This window comes from Lissotriton helveticus, chromosome 10 (assembly GCF_964261635.1).
Source record: "Lissotriton helveticus chromosome 10, aLisHel1.1, whole genome shotgun sequence".
NCBI lineage: Eukaryota > Metazoa > Chordata > Amphibia > Caudata > Salamandridae > Lissotriton > Lissotriton helveticus.
The window spans coordinates 1,072,226,400-1,072,240,930 of NC_136071.1; the positions used below are offsets into that span (position 1 = coordinate 1,072,226,400).

Below are 14,531 nucleotides of genomic sequence, written 5' to 3' on the forward strand. Positions count from 1 at the left end.
TTATGTGCATTTCCAGAGTGGCATCATTTTGAAGGCAGCCGGTGGCCCAAGGGGCGGAATATTTTTAAAAATAAATGCTGGCATGCAGAAAATTACATCGAGGGACCAGGCTTCTTCCTCTCTGCAATTTGTAATGAGCCACAAAATGCTGTGTGTTAGATGAAAAATGATTAGGATTCCCCAAGTACTATTTGTTCATTGCAAATTAAGCTTTCACGTTTAGAAGGCCTGCGACTTTGCACACCGCATACTTTGTGAATAAAAACTCACTTATGTTCTTAAACTTTTTGGGGGAAGGGGTTTAGGATTTACGCATAGGTGGTCTATGCAAACTGTGATTCCTGTTTGTAAAAGTTCTTTAACAAACCAAGATGATGGTTCATAGGCTCTCCTTAAGAATTGAGGTATTTCACCTGGATCCATAATGCTCATTCTGAATGTTTTGGGGCCCGGAATTATTCGATCTGAAAGTGAAAACCACACCAGGTAATTCCTGGCATGGAGACATAAGGCCTGTCATTAATGCTGCGTGGCAGGATCTCTGGATAATAGTAAGCCCCGGCAGTGAACTCCGCTCCGCTCGCTGAGTTTGCTGAGTTTTTGCACTCCACACACCCCAGAGCATGTGGAGTTCTGAACAGCTCTGCTTCGTGTAGCGAAGCAAAGTTTTTTCCCTCGCTCATGCTCCCCAATGTCAAGTTGGCGAGGGCAAGCGTGGAAAATCCACCTTCCAGCGAGATTTTTCCTTGCTCGCGCTCAGCAAAGTCAAGTTGGTGAGTGAGAAAAATTCACCTCCCAGTGAGATTTCTCAACGCGAATGGTCGGATTTTTCATTGCGGGCTGCCGCAGGTACCGGCTACCGCTCATGTTGAGAAACTTTCTATTTGCATTGATAAAGTTGCTGCTCGAGTAAAAGATTTACTCGAGCATCAGAAAAGAAGTAGCGCCCACTTGCACTGCGCATGGTGAAGTTCGTGTTGATTTTCCAGCTCCGAACCAGTGGCGTAACTAAAGTTTAAGGGCCCCCCTGCAATGTACACAAAGGGGCCCCTGCTTCGGATTTAATCCAGAGCGCTCAGGCCTGAACACTGTGCTGAGGGGGCCCCCTGCAGCTCGGGGGCCCCCCCACACCGCAGGGATACAGAGGCTTGTGTTATACCCCTGCACAGAACACATATCAAGCGCTGAAAATCAATGCGAACAGGCGTGACCAAGCGGACTCCGCCGCTTGCAGAACTCCTCATAGAATGGCAGAGCTTTTTTGGTCACTTCGCAGAGTTCCGCAAAGTGGAACTAGCGGAACTCCGCGAACTCCGCCCAGGCATTTTGGTCACTTCGCAGAGTTCCGCAAAGTGGAACTAGCGGAACTCCGCGAACTCCGCCCAGGCATAGATAATAGCACTGCCTGGCCACCGGCCACCCCGTTCAGCAGTCCAAGGGAACAGAGAATGCTACCCCAGACAGGCATAGGCTCCACTGGACCGCTACTGCTTCATCTCACCGGCATTCGTGCTAGCAATTTCCGTCCGCTCACAACAGGCAGAAAGTGCCAGCAGCTTGTCACCAAAATTCGGAAAAATTGCCCGGCAAAACACGAGGTAACTTCTGGTGGAAAAAGTCATAATGGCTGGACTTTGGTGTAGAAATACCGGCCGGAATTTAAGTTTCAACCCACCCGGTGTCTCCGAACCAAAGTCTGACCAACTTTTAATGGGGACCTAAAAGAAAGTAAGTTAACGTGTCCATTTAATGAGCGTTTGCCTCTCCTTTTGTTAAAATAGTGCAGGTCCAGTGAACTAAAGATGTAAACGAGGACCATCTGGTTGTATTTACACTCAGAAATGGCCAACATTTGACTTTCTGCAGGTGCGAATGAAATGTAAGCAGTTTTCCTCACCTTCTTGGCATCTTGATCCAGTCCACCCGGAGGCACAGATGCACTTCACCACGCCGTTGACAGAGATGCATTCCCCGCCGTTCTGACAGCCGCCTTCACAGCTCACTGTAAAAGGGAGGCACGTGCTTAGCATTGCCGGACGAACTTGTCATGTATTTGTCATCAGGTAGTTAGCGTGAACTGTTACAGATGTAGGCATTATTGTTTTAGCAGTCAGAGCAAATACTTAGGTGGAAATGAGTGCAGCACATTTATTTATTGATAGCTGAAACAGCTGACTGATGAATTATTATTTTTTGCAACCACATGGGCAAAAAAAGCAACCTAGTTAAGTGGCAGACATGTTCAATCATATTTAATGTAGACAAGCTCTTTGCAGATAACAATTTTAATAAAACAAGCATCTCAAACAAAGTACTGTACATGGTAAAATGGTCATAAAATCTAGGATGTGGTGGCAGTGAGGCCGACTCTCTTGGAACTCGACTACACAGTATCATGTACATTTAATTAATACATTACTTTATGAATGTTAACCTTGCCTTACGGAATTACACTTTGAGGCAGAGGAAAAGCAGTAGTTTGCACAAAATTGCTCATTACCTTGTTCTAGTGGGGGATTAGAACCCTTGGCCAAATTTACTCTTTTTCCTGCAACACAGTGTGGCAACCAACATTGAAGCACTGCATTGCGTGAAAGGAAGAGATCAGAACAGCACACTATTCAGTAAGACACAACACTGATTCGCTCTCCTCTGAGGCGGCACGCTTTAGCTTACTGGCACCATACCAGCATAGTTGCACCATTGTGCATGGGTGTATGTGTGATGTCTAGGTTAGTTTTGTACTCGAAGGATACCCTTTCAGTACAAAATACTATGCTTAGACATACTTTAAAACTCTTCCAAGTTTGCAGCACACATGCAAAGTTGGAAAGGTTTGGAGAAAAAATCTTGCTCCAGGTTTACGTTTGCCTCAAGAGGGGATACATTTGTGGTGCAAAAACCAGTCTACTTTTTTAGTAGATAGGCTTGGGTTTTGCATAAAGAAATATGAGTGGTTGCAAGGGAATGCCCAAGTACCACTTTTGGTACTCCCCTTCATGCAAAGTAGTTCTAATTAGTGCATAGTGCTACTTTGCCTTACTTATGGGGTTTGATTACTTTAAGGCTACCTTTCAGTGCAAAACAGGCTTTGTGCTCGACATATTTATTTATTTATTTATTTATTTTGAAGCTTGTAGAGCGCACAGCTACCTCCGAAGGAAGTGTCCCGGCGCTAAGATTACTGAATTGTCCCCAGGGCAGAAAACAGAGACAGATCTCATATAGGGTTCTGACCCACCCAGCCAGGTCCTACTGCTTAGTGAACAGCCAAGTCTTGAGTTTACGGCGAAAAACAGGCTCAGCTTCGCAGAACCTGAGGTCAAGAGGGAGGCTGTTCCAGAGCTTGGCGGCAGTGATGGTAAAAGATCTGCCGCCAGTCCGAGAGAGCTTAAATCTGGGCACTATCAACAGGCGCAGGTTGTTAGATCTAAGATGTTTGGCTGATACCGAGATTTTAAGACGCTTTTTCAGATATGACGGGCCAGTACCATGGATAGCCCGGAATGTCAAAGTCAAAATCTTGAATTCAATGCGTCGTAATATTGGAAGCCAATGAAGTTTTTCTCGAAAGGCTCTGACTGAGGTGCGGGCAGGAATATTGCCAATGAGCCGAGCGGCTGCATTTTGCACAATTTGCAGGCGGTCAACCAGGAACAGTGGGGCACCTGAGTAAAGACTGTTGGCGTAGTCCAAGTGGGAGGTAATGAGAGCATGGACCACAGTTTTACGTGCTGATTGAGGGAGAAAAGGGAGGATTTTCTTTATCATGCGTAGTTTGGAAAAACAAGCTCCGACCACTTTATTAACTTGAGCTTTACCAGACAGGGCATTATCAAAAATGTAGCCCAAATTACGGGCTGCCTGTACTGGCGTAGGGGGAGGGTTCAAGATAGTAGGCCACCATAAGATAGATGGGGGGGGGGATTTTTTGCTGAAGAAAAGGACCTCCGTTTTATCGGTGTTCAGGGCAAGATGATTGGTAGACATCCAGGAGCAGATGTTGCCAAGGCACTTCCTAAAGTTAGCGAAAAGGGAGTCAGAATGGTCTCGAAAGGAAAAGATAAGCTGAGTATCATCAGCATACGAGACCACCCTGACACCCCAAGACTCAATTACCTTGGCTAGGGGGGCCACATAAGCGTTAAACAATAGAGGGCTTAGGGCGGAGCCCTGGGGAACTCCGCACAAGAGGGGTTTGTCTTCAGATTCAAAAGGGTGCATGGTGACCCTTTGGAGGCGACTGGTAAGAAAAGAAGTGATCCAGGCAAGCACTGTCCCACCAATCCCCAGCTGTTGTAGGCGGGTGATAAGTATTTTGTGGGAGACAGTATCAAAAGCAGCGGATAGGTCGAGGAGGACCAACATGGCCTCCTCGCCCCTATCCACTGATTCCCTGATGATTTCAGAGACCTCAATCAGCGCAGTCTCAGTGCTATATCCGGTCCTAAAGCCGGACTGAGAATCGTGTAGCAACTGGTTCGACTCTAAGTAAAGTGCCATTTGTTTTTGTACCACTTTCTCCAAAATCTTGGCAGGTTTTGGCAAAAGTGAAATAGGTCGGTAATTACAAAAAAGTGAAGGGTCGGCACCAGGTTTCTTCAATAAAGGGACAAGCCTAGCCTGCTTCCAAACTGAGGGGAATTGGCCGCCTGACAGGGAGGCATTCCAGATGGAAAGGTAAGGATTCAGTAGGATTGGGGCAAGCGTGCCCATAACTTTGGCCGGGACTGGGTCCAGGGGGGAGCCGGACTTGACATTGCGTAGTAAGGCTAACGCAAGGTCTGAAGTCAGCTCACTAAAAGAGTCAAAAGAACAGTGGGGGGGGCCAAGGTGATCATCAGCATGATCAGATGTAGACACTGCAAAGGAGGAAGACAGTTTGATTATCTTCTCTTGAAAGAAGTCAGATAATCCGTTGCAGAGATCTTGAGTGGGAGTGAAAAGGGTTTTAGAAGCAGGGGGATGTACAAAATCTTTTACAATAGAAAAAAGAGTTTTTGAGGAGTTCTGTGCCTGCTGAATAAGATTGGAAAAGTGGGCTTTCATTGAGGCGCGTTTGAGTTTGTGGAATTTATTCAGGGCCGATTTGTAGGCTAATTTGGCTGAGGGGTTGTAGTTCAGTCTCCATTTGCGTTCTAGCTGCTTACACCTACTCTTCTCCTCTCGCAACAGTGGAGAGAACCAGGGAGCAGAGGGACGGGATCTGTGGGAAGTGACAGGAGCCATGGGGGAGACCAAGTCAAGCGCCTCAGAGAGCGATGTGTTAAGTCTCACCGTTTCAGAATTAAGGTCATATTGCGGATTGAGGTGAAAATGAAAAAGATCTACCATAGAGTCGCAGGTAATTTTGGTCCATTTACGTCCTTTAGCTGGCATGAGAGGGCTAGGGGAGGGGTGAGAGGGAACAGAAAAAGAAAAAGGGATAAGAAAATGATCGGTCCACGTCAGAGGGGTAGGGGGGAAAGTGGAGAGGGAGGGGAGATTTGAGAAAATAAGGTCAAGTGTATGGCCTGCTAAATGGGTTGGGCCTATCACTAATTGGGGCAGGGTGAGTCCTTGAAGGGTTTCAAGCAGAGAGGAGGCCAGTGTACAGGAGGGCTTATCAATATGGATATTAAAATCGCCTAGAACTGTAAAGTGGGGATGTTTGAGAGAGAAGTCAGCGATAGTATGCAGCAAGGTAGTAAGGGAGGAAGCGGTCACATTCGGGGGGTTATAGACTAATATGCCTGCGCAGATGGTACCAGCAGGATCCATAATAGTGAAATGGGCGGCTTCAATAGGGCCCAGATTGGAAATTTTCGTAAGACTAGTTTTGAGATGTGCTTTAGCAATAATCGCAATCCCCCCACCGGTCTTAAAGTTTTCACGGTTAATGGCAGTGAGGCTGTAACCGATTCATCACTCTATGAAGGCTTGGGATGCAAACCTTGAGCAAAGTGTTGGTAAATCTGGGCCCAAGCTCCAGTGTTCTAAGGCAAGCTACATACCCACCAGAGCACGATTCCTCACAGATTTTTTGCACAGGTTTGAAAGTTGCAGTTTAGGTGAACAACACACTCTATTTTTTCTCCCTTCACTCATTCTACTTTTCAGGCAAATGTGGATAGACTGAAATGTAGATAAGCAATGCTTTATGAGTTGACTTGACTCTTAAAATTGATCTAATTATTTATTTAACAAAGATATTTGTGTAGAGCAGATTAAACACATGGACAATGAAGCTCCTCACATGTACATGGAACAGTGGGGCATATTTACAAGGAAATGGTGGAGCAAATTGGACCTACAGCAAATTGTGCAGCGCCACCCTAATGCAAGGGTGTCCACGTTGCAGGGCATGATTTTTTTATGTGCCGGCATTCGTTTTTGACACTGTCTCAGATTTACACATCCATGTAAATCTGGGGCAGTGTCAAAAAGCAATGCATGTTATAGTGGAACGCCCACAGCAACACCCATTGCATGCCCCCTTCATGCAGAAAACTGTGTGAAAGGGTACCATATTTAGAAAGCGGTGCATTGTAAATGTGAGGCAGGGCATTGCACCACAGGAAAGTCGGTAAAAGTGACATTCCTGTGGCACAGTCCCCTTGTAAATGTGCCCCAGTGCATCGTAATAGTATATCCTAAAAGTCCACAAACAGTAAAAGTGTCATAAACTGCTAAGTCCGTTCCAAAGAAGTGCATTTTTAGGTCCTTTCACCGTCCCCACAGATTAAGGTTGAGTCTCCGATGTTCCTAATATTTGATTTCATATTCGTGGAGCTTTACGGGAAAATGTCGGGTTAATGACTTATATTTTTGTTATTGTGACCTTGAGAAGGAGGTTGGATTTGCCTCTGTTTCTCTCACCTCGTAAGATGAATCATTGTTTTTCACGTAGATGCGAGGACTGAGGTGTAGTGCTGAATGGGTGATGCAACAGTAGAGCTGTAGTAGCTACAAACACATTCAAATTAACTCCTTGACGTATGGGCACGAGATCACTAAGGGCACAACCAATGTACTAATTAACAAACTAACAACCAACATTTTTAAAAGAGCATTTCGGTTGTCAAGATCTGCCTCGCCAGCCCAAGTGAGACTTGAACTGGGACTACAAGACCACCATAGAGTGGAGGCAGGCACATTTATTAAACTATGTCATAGACTGCGCCGTGCCAGGAGGGTTCCTTGGAGGCCCGACTATGGCAGGAAACACAGAAAAACCAGACCAGCCACAAGCATCGGCAACCTCTGGACTGCAGTTTACAGTTACTAGGAGTAAAAGACCTCTGGGAAACAAACCTCCCCCACACAGTGTTAAAGACTGCCATGAAAAAAACTGTCAGATTGTGGTCCTTTCACTCAGACAGGGCAGCACTGTCAAAGAGGAAACACGCTTGGGCAGTAATCTCCAATTTCAAAGTAGGTGCTCAGCCACTCTACCCATCAAGCACATACGCACTTTATTGGGGAAATAAGATGGGTGACCGACCCTTTCTGAAGAACCTTCCCGAAAGGCGCCGGCCAGGTAGCAGACCGACTGCAGGTTGTGTGGTTACCATTCTGAAACAATGGAACACATCGTCTGTGTATGCCCTGCATTGCTCATTGCCAGACAGTCATTGCTTCGAGGACATTGTATCATGTTGGGAGTTTGATCTTGCCGCCAAGCAATAATGGCCGCTCTTAACCCTGACAACACCAAGCTAAATATTGGGCTTACGAAATTCATCCATAAAGCGTCAAAACAACTGGAAGCCATATCCACATCTAAACCCTCCCCATCGTAGTATGGCGGTGGAGTTAAAAGACTCAATAATCAAATCGGAGTCCAGAACATCAGAAAGCCAGAGCACAGACTTCCAGTAGAATATTATTAGCCCATAATGGTCCACCGAATTTTAAGTAATTTTAAATCCACCGTTTTTAACATTTATTACTGTCATTTTATTGTTCGATTTAGCTATATTTTAAAATGTAAATGATTTGTTAACCAATCAATAAAGCTTAAAATTCTAATTTACAGTCAAATTAGTGCCTTGTAATAATTTATAGAAAGATGTGGTACTAACATCAGCTAAAAAGGGGGAACCAAAAGGAGTGAGGCTCCTGTTATACTAAACAAAGAACTGACTTTTCATTCAGTGGGGTTGAGTTAAGTCATTCCTCAGTCTCATGAACCATACTGTAATATTGGGCCACTTATCTTTTGTTCAAGTGTTCCGCAAACAATAGAGTTCTTAGAAGCTGCACTGCTATTGTATCATGAAACGTGCACATTTATTGTCAGGATACTAGCTATTAAAAACTAAGCACTTCATTTATTGCAGGTGGGGGGTCATAGAAGAAGTTTTGCTATGGCTGAACTTCATGTCAGCCCCAATGGGGTGCAACACCTGTTCTTAACCAACATTCATTGGCAAAGCCAATGGGTCTTGGCTTATTAATCTGTTTAGGCATTTAACAGGGCCTCCATCATACATGTACACTGTCACTCATCTTTGCACTCATACATCAAATCATCTATCCCCAAGCACATTTTTGCCTTCTCCCTACCCAATTGCAATAAAACTCACACAAACTCACTAACCTATGAAATCCTATACATTCCGCATGTCTACCCTCCTCCCATCAGTGCTGCTTCTAGAGAAAGGCAAACACCGTAAATGATTTAGTCATCTAAGAAACGTTAACAACATTACAATGCCATGTGTTTACCCGTGAAAGTTCAAGCTTGGGCAGCTAGATAAATTAACAAAATCATCACACAGCTGTGTGGAGGGCAAGCACTTTTTTGTGGAAGACAGAACGTCTGCCCAATCAAAACATGTACTCCTGGCTTCCAACATGTGAGCTGAGTCAAAGCCCCTCTCTACCGATGCTTGCAGAATTGTCTGGCTATAGCTACACTGTCAAGCCAAACAATAAAAAGAATAACTGAAGTGAATAGGCCTGGTATTAATGTCCTAATACATACCGCATTAGCACATTAGAGCGAGGCAAATAGGAGGGAGCCATCGGGGGCAGACATAGAGAGCTATAGTGATGGGTGAACCCATTTTGCTTTCTTCTATTGACTATGAGTGTCCTATTCCACAGACAACCTGGTCCATGTATTCGAAGGAAGTTTCATCAGAAACACTAATGGCCTTATATTGTTGCCCATCCATTTTAGACCATGGAAATGTATAGTCTATACAGTAAGAAATGGATGATTAGTTGTTAAAGAAGGCACACTGTAGTTGTAACAATCCTATTATAATGTTTAGTTAAGTGCAGTATGGAAAATCTTTGCCCATTTGGTACAGCATCATCCCACCACCTGGCATTACAATCCTGGATTAGTATTATGATAACCTGCACATCCAGGATGTAAGCAACCTGCCCTACAGGAGGCAACCCATTAAGAGGAAGAGCAATTTTTTACTGTACCATCCACTGTTAATTTTGAATAGAACTTTAATGAACAATCTCTGTTACGGCAGTTCCTGGTCACCCACTTTACTGCATAATTCTACATGTAGCAGAGTAATATAAATGGATTACAAGCATTTGTCTTTGATTATGCCTCCTATTCCACTGTCAAAGAACGCTCAATCTATTGATGTGAAACATACAGGTGTTATCTAAATTTCTCTTTGCTGAATAAGCCAAAAGTGGCAGACAGAAAATAGAACTTGGTCAATTAAGTCTCCTGAAGAGAACAATTATGATGGCTCATTTGGTGTTCAATAAAAGGGCAACCACAAGCTCTGTGGCCCTACAATAAATTGTATTTGCCTTAAAGTATATGACTTGGAAGCTTGCTACACTGTTGAGGAAGAGAGCTACCGTTATAAATGTCAAATATTTCAGATGGTAACTCTTATATTAAAGCTCTTTACACCTTATGCTGTATAAATAATGCACAAATATCTATTTTCCCTAAACGTAGATAAATGGACATTTAACTGGCTTTGCATACAGAGGGTTAACTAAAAAGTATATCTACCTTTCTATTTGAAGTTTTGCAATCTGTCATTCACATGCTCTAATGGGCTTTAAAATGGGCTCTGATGCTCTATCGGTCAGTGACATTGTTGTATTATTATCCTTCCAAATTTAACATGCATTTGGTATGGTCAAGAAGAACTATGATTTTTAACCCATACATTTGGTTTAGGTGTTAGCCTAATTTCACAAAGCTTGTTCTGTTGCTAGGATTCCTTATAAATTAACTCTCTACTAAGAGCGAGGTTTCACTTTGTCCATTGGCAATGTCCTTTTTGGATGCAGGGTGAACTGGAATTTTTTTTTTACGAGTTTGCATTGTTTGGAATTCTCTCTTCTGTTTGATAGAATTGGTATTATTACAACAAGTGGGAGTAAGCTCAGAAGCATGGTCAGATGCATGATGGCCCTCATCTCTTCCTTGGAAGAATAACCTCCACTATACCTATCAATTCCCCCACACACATGTTGTGCACTTTATTAAACTAGTTTTCCTCTCATTTCTGTTCAAACCACCTGAACTAACATATGCTAATATCAGATGTGCTGATGTTTGATGACCGTAGACCACATTAGTCAAAGGCAGGAACATGAAGGAGAAAAAAGTGGGCCTCGCCGTTTGTGGTCCTGGTGCAGGCATCTCATCTCTCAGTGATTATAAATCTTAATTTTGAAAGCATTCTCTCCCACCTCAGCCATAAAATTTGTCTGGAAAAATATATTTGTAACTTATGACTAGAGTGGAATTAGTGATGTATTTTATCCAAAGCCTGGTGGTGCTGCACTGTGATCTTTCTTGGTTATACATATTTTCATCCCCCAAGGCAATGCCACATGGAGAAGAGATGTGGTATTCTGGGAAAAAGTCTAATTTTAGAAGTTGGACATGTGTATTCTAATCCCAGGCTTGGCACTTGTAATCACTTTGGGCTGATCTGGAGAACTTATAAAATTATACTGTGAAAGACAATGGTAACTGATTACCATCACAGGAGTAGTTAACATGCATGTGTCGGAAAGTACCTTACCATTACTTTACAAAAGGTTAGATGCAGGGTCATTGGTATTACTTGATTCTGTAGTCTTGCCTTTATCAACGTCAGTATGGATGTGCTACATTTGCCCTTTAGTACAGCATCAGCTGCAACATTTGAACATTTGAAATATGTTGTAGATGGAGTGCAACATCATGTATCACAGCGTGTGTTGACTACCGTATTTAGACATATTTTGGCACAGATGTAAGGAACTTTAAAATATGATTTCTTATAATTGTTTCCATAGTTTACCTTTTTCTTGCAGACATGTTTAGATATTTTCACATATTTAGAGTGCTTCTGGCTATGCTCTAAAATCTCAGCACTAATGAAATAGTGACATTCAAAGGGTCAACTCCTGGTGGCCCGCAGCGCTTGGAACACCCATGGTACAAGCGCAAAACTTCAGCATTATCCTGGACTCCTCACTCTCCATGAACCGCCAAATCTGTGACGTATCGTCCTTCTTGCTTCAACACGCTCCGCTTGCTTCAAGAGATCTTCAAGTGGATCCCCTTTGAGTCCAGAAAAACGGTCACACATGCGCTCGTCAGCAGCTGTTTTGACTACCGCAACACACTCTATGCTGGCATCACCCAAAAACCCCTGAAGAAACTAGAGAACATTTAGAACCTCTCTTCTAGACTCATCATGAAGATCCCCCACCACAGCCATGTCACCTGTCACCTGAAAGACCTCCATTGGATCCCAGTCAACAAAAGAATCACCTTCAAGCTCCTCACACACTCCTACAAAGCCCTCCATGACACTGGGCCTGCATAACTCAACCACCACCTCTCCTTCTACACTCCCACCAGACATGACCACTCCTCTCTGCCCAACTGGCCCTGGCCACCATCAAATGGATCTGCAAGACCTCGGCTGGAGGAAGAACCTTCTCCTACCTCACTGCAAAGACCTGGCACAGCCTGCCTCTACACCTTAGGGAATCACCGTCACTGCCTCAATTTAGGAAGAGCCTCAAGATATTACTCTTCAATTGAACCGCAGACCCGCCACCCACAGCGCCTTGAGACCTTTGCGGGTGAGTATTTGCGCTATACAAGTACCTGATTGATTGGTTTGATTGATTAATACTTTATGTACTTGCTAAAACAATAATTCCTGAGCTTTGATACGCAAACAGCAATTAATACAAGAATTAACTCTGTGCAATGTAACTCAGCACAAACTAGCGGTCCCTGCTCGCCTCTGCTTTATCTCTAGGGCATAATAATGAAGAGATACTCATGATCAAAGGTAACACTGCGACATTGCGTTTAGGCCAGTGCTGGAATGGAATGGGAACCCACCAGATTCCTGTTCTGGCAGGTATTATTGACCGTGGCCGATCCGAGCAGCTTCTTGCACCTTTCTCCTGGTACAGTAGACACAGACTGTCCTGGCCCAAGACAGCAGTGTCTCACAGACACTGTGTGGATCGCTTTAGAGCAGCTGACTGCAGGGGGTTGAAAGGGCCCTTTTTCTCCTCTTCATTGCTGTGTGCTCCATTCAGGTCTTGCTCCACTGTTGACCAATATTTTTTTAGCAAAGTGCAGTTGTTGCTAAATTTGATCGGGCATTTTGAGATATAATTACTTTTTCAGTGTCCGGCATTGCTAAAGTCTGGGCTGGGTCGTTTGCGGGCTTCCCAAGTTTGCAAACTTTACAGACTATATTTTATTCGGTTTTAAATAGGTTGTCCTTGAGCATGGTGCAGGAGCCGAATTTCACATTCCCCATCCAGATGGAGCAGATGATTAGAGGAACAATGTGGCAGTTTATTAGCAAATCTGCGAAGGATAAACTCAAATAAAAATATATGTGTATATACATATAGTCACTGAAAAAACAAAAGTTACTGGAACGTTAATGTTAGGCTTAGATTTCACTCATAGAAAACCAGTAAAATTCAGCAGTTATAGTTACCTGGGCTAAGAATAACTTACACCCCTGAAATACACTGCTTATGTTATGTTATGTTATATAAAATTTTATAGCGCGCTCAATTACTACTGGAGTATCCTGCCGCTGGGGTGTGATGCAGAGGCTACTTAAGAAAAAAGAAAACAAAGAATTAAGCTGACATTTTAAACAGATGAGTTTTAAGTGCTTTTTTTAAAGAGCGAATAGTTCTGATTAGCCCAAAGGTTCAAAGGTAGAGAATTCCAGGCCACAGCTGCTTTAACCGCAATGGATAGTTCACCCACACCGGACGCTTGAATCTTGGAACCGCCAACCGAAATTGGGTGGCAGAGCGCAAGGACTGATTGGGAAGGTAGAAAGAAAAGCGTTTCCTCAAATACAGGGGACCTTGATCATAGATGGCTGTGTGGGTGAGAGTAAGGGTCTTAAAGATAATCCGTTGAGCACCGGAAGCCAATGTAGACTCCGCAAGTGGCGACGGACACTAGTCCTCCTTGAGATGTTAAAAAGGAGTCTGGCCATCGCATTTTGGATTATTTGAAGACGATTAGTCAGATATGCCGTGGAGCCACAGAACAGGGTGTTGGCGTAGTCCAGGCGAGAGAGAATAAGTGCTCTCGCCACTGTTTCTCTCGCCGTTCTAGGTAGAAGAGGCAAACATTTCCGAAGAGCCACAAGGGTGGCGAAGCACCTGCGGGTTCGTTTTTTAATATGGGCCTCAAATTTTAGGTCCTCCCCAAACCACACCCCGAGATTTTTTGCAGGGTTACCCATGGAACTAGGAAATGGAGAGTCCATGGGCCACAGGGATTCTTTAAAATCTGAAGGAAACTGCCCATACAGAAGAATTTAGGTTTTATCTTCATTGCATTTTAACCGGGCGGCAGCTAACCATGTGAAAACTGAGGAGAGATAAGTCTGGGCAGGGGCGACATCCAAGTCCGTAGCCGGCCAGGTGAACAACAGCTGTGTGTTATCGGCATAGGCTATTATTTTGGCGCCCAGCTGTTCAGCCAAAACGATCAGAGGTGTCACATATACGGCAAACAATAATGGGCTCAAAGTTGATCCCTGGGGCATCCCGGTGGCAAGAAGCTTGGCCGATGACTCAAATGGAGGCATCCAAACCTGCTGAGTCCGAAAAGAAAGAAAAGAAGTCTGCCACTCAAGAGCCAAACCAGAGACCCTAATAGCTGATAAACTTGAAAGAAGAAGCTGATGGGGAACCGTGTCGAACGCGGCAGAGATGTCCAATAATATTAGAGCCGCTCTACCGCCTGCGTCCAAACAGTCCCTGATGGCCTCTGAAATTTCCACCAAAGCCGATTCAGTGATGCTAGCAGCACGAAAACCGGACTGTGCCGGATGGAGGGCATTAGATGTTTCTATAAAGGTGTTCAATTGGCGGAAGGTGTTCTTTTTCCCAACTTTGGCCAACACTGGCAGCAAGGAAATTGGCCGGTAGCTGGCTGGAACTTCGGACCTCACATATTACATCATTGATGACATGGTCATTGGCATCATTGATGACATCACTGATGACATCTCAAATTACATCACTGATGACACCATCCAGTGAGGGTGTGT

The 14,531-nt window shown here is 44.1% G+C and overlaps 1 protein-coding gene across 1 annotated transcript in view; it reads right to left on the reverse strand.

Annotated features, from left to right (window-relative positions):
* Positions 1-14,531, reverse strand: part of LOC144785611 (uncharacterized) — a 111,461-nt gene that overhangs the window by 38,249 nt on the left and 58,681 nt on the right. The window contains exon 3 of the mRNA XM_078664423.1: positions 1,898-2,002. Within this exon, the coding sequence (XP_078520549.1) occupies positions 1,898-2,002 (105 nt within the window). The remainder of the gene's footprint in view (positions 1-1,897; positions 2,003-14,531) is intronic.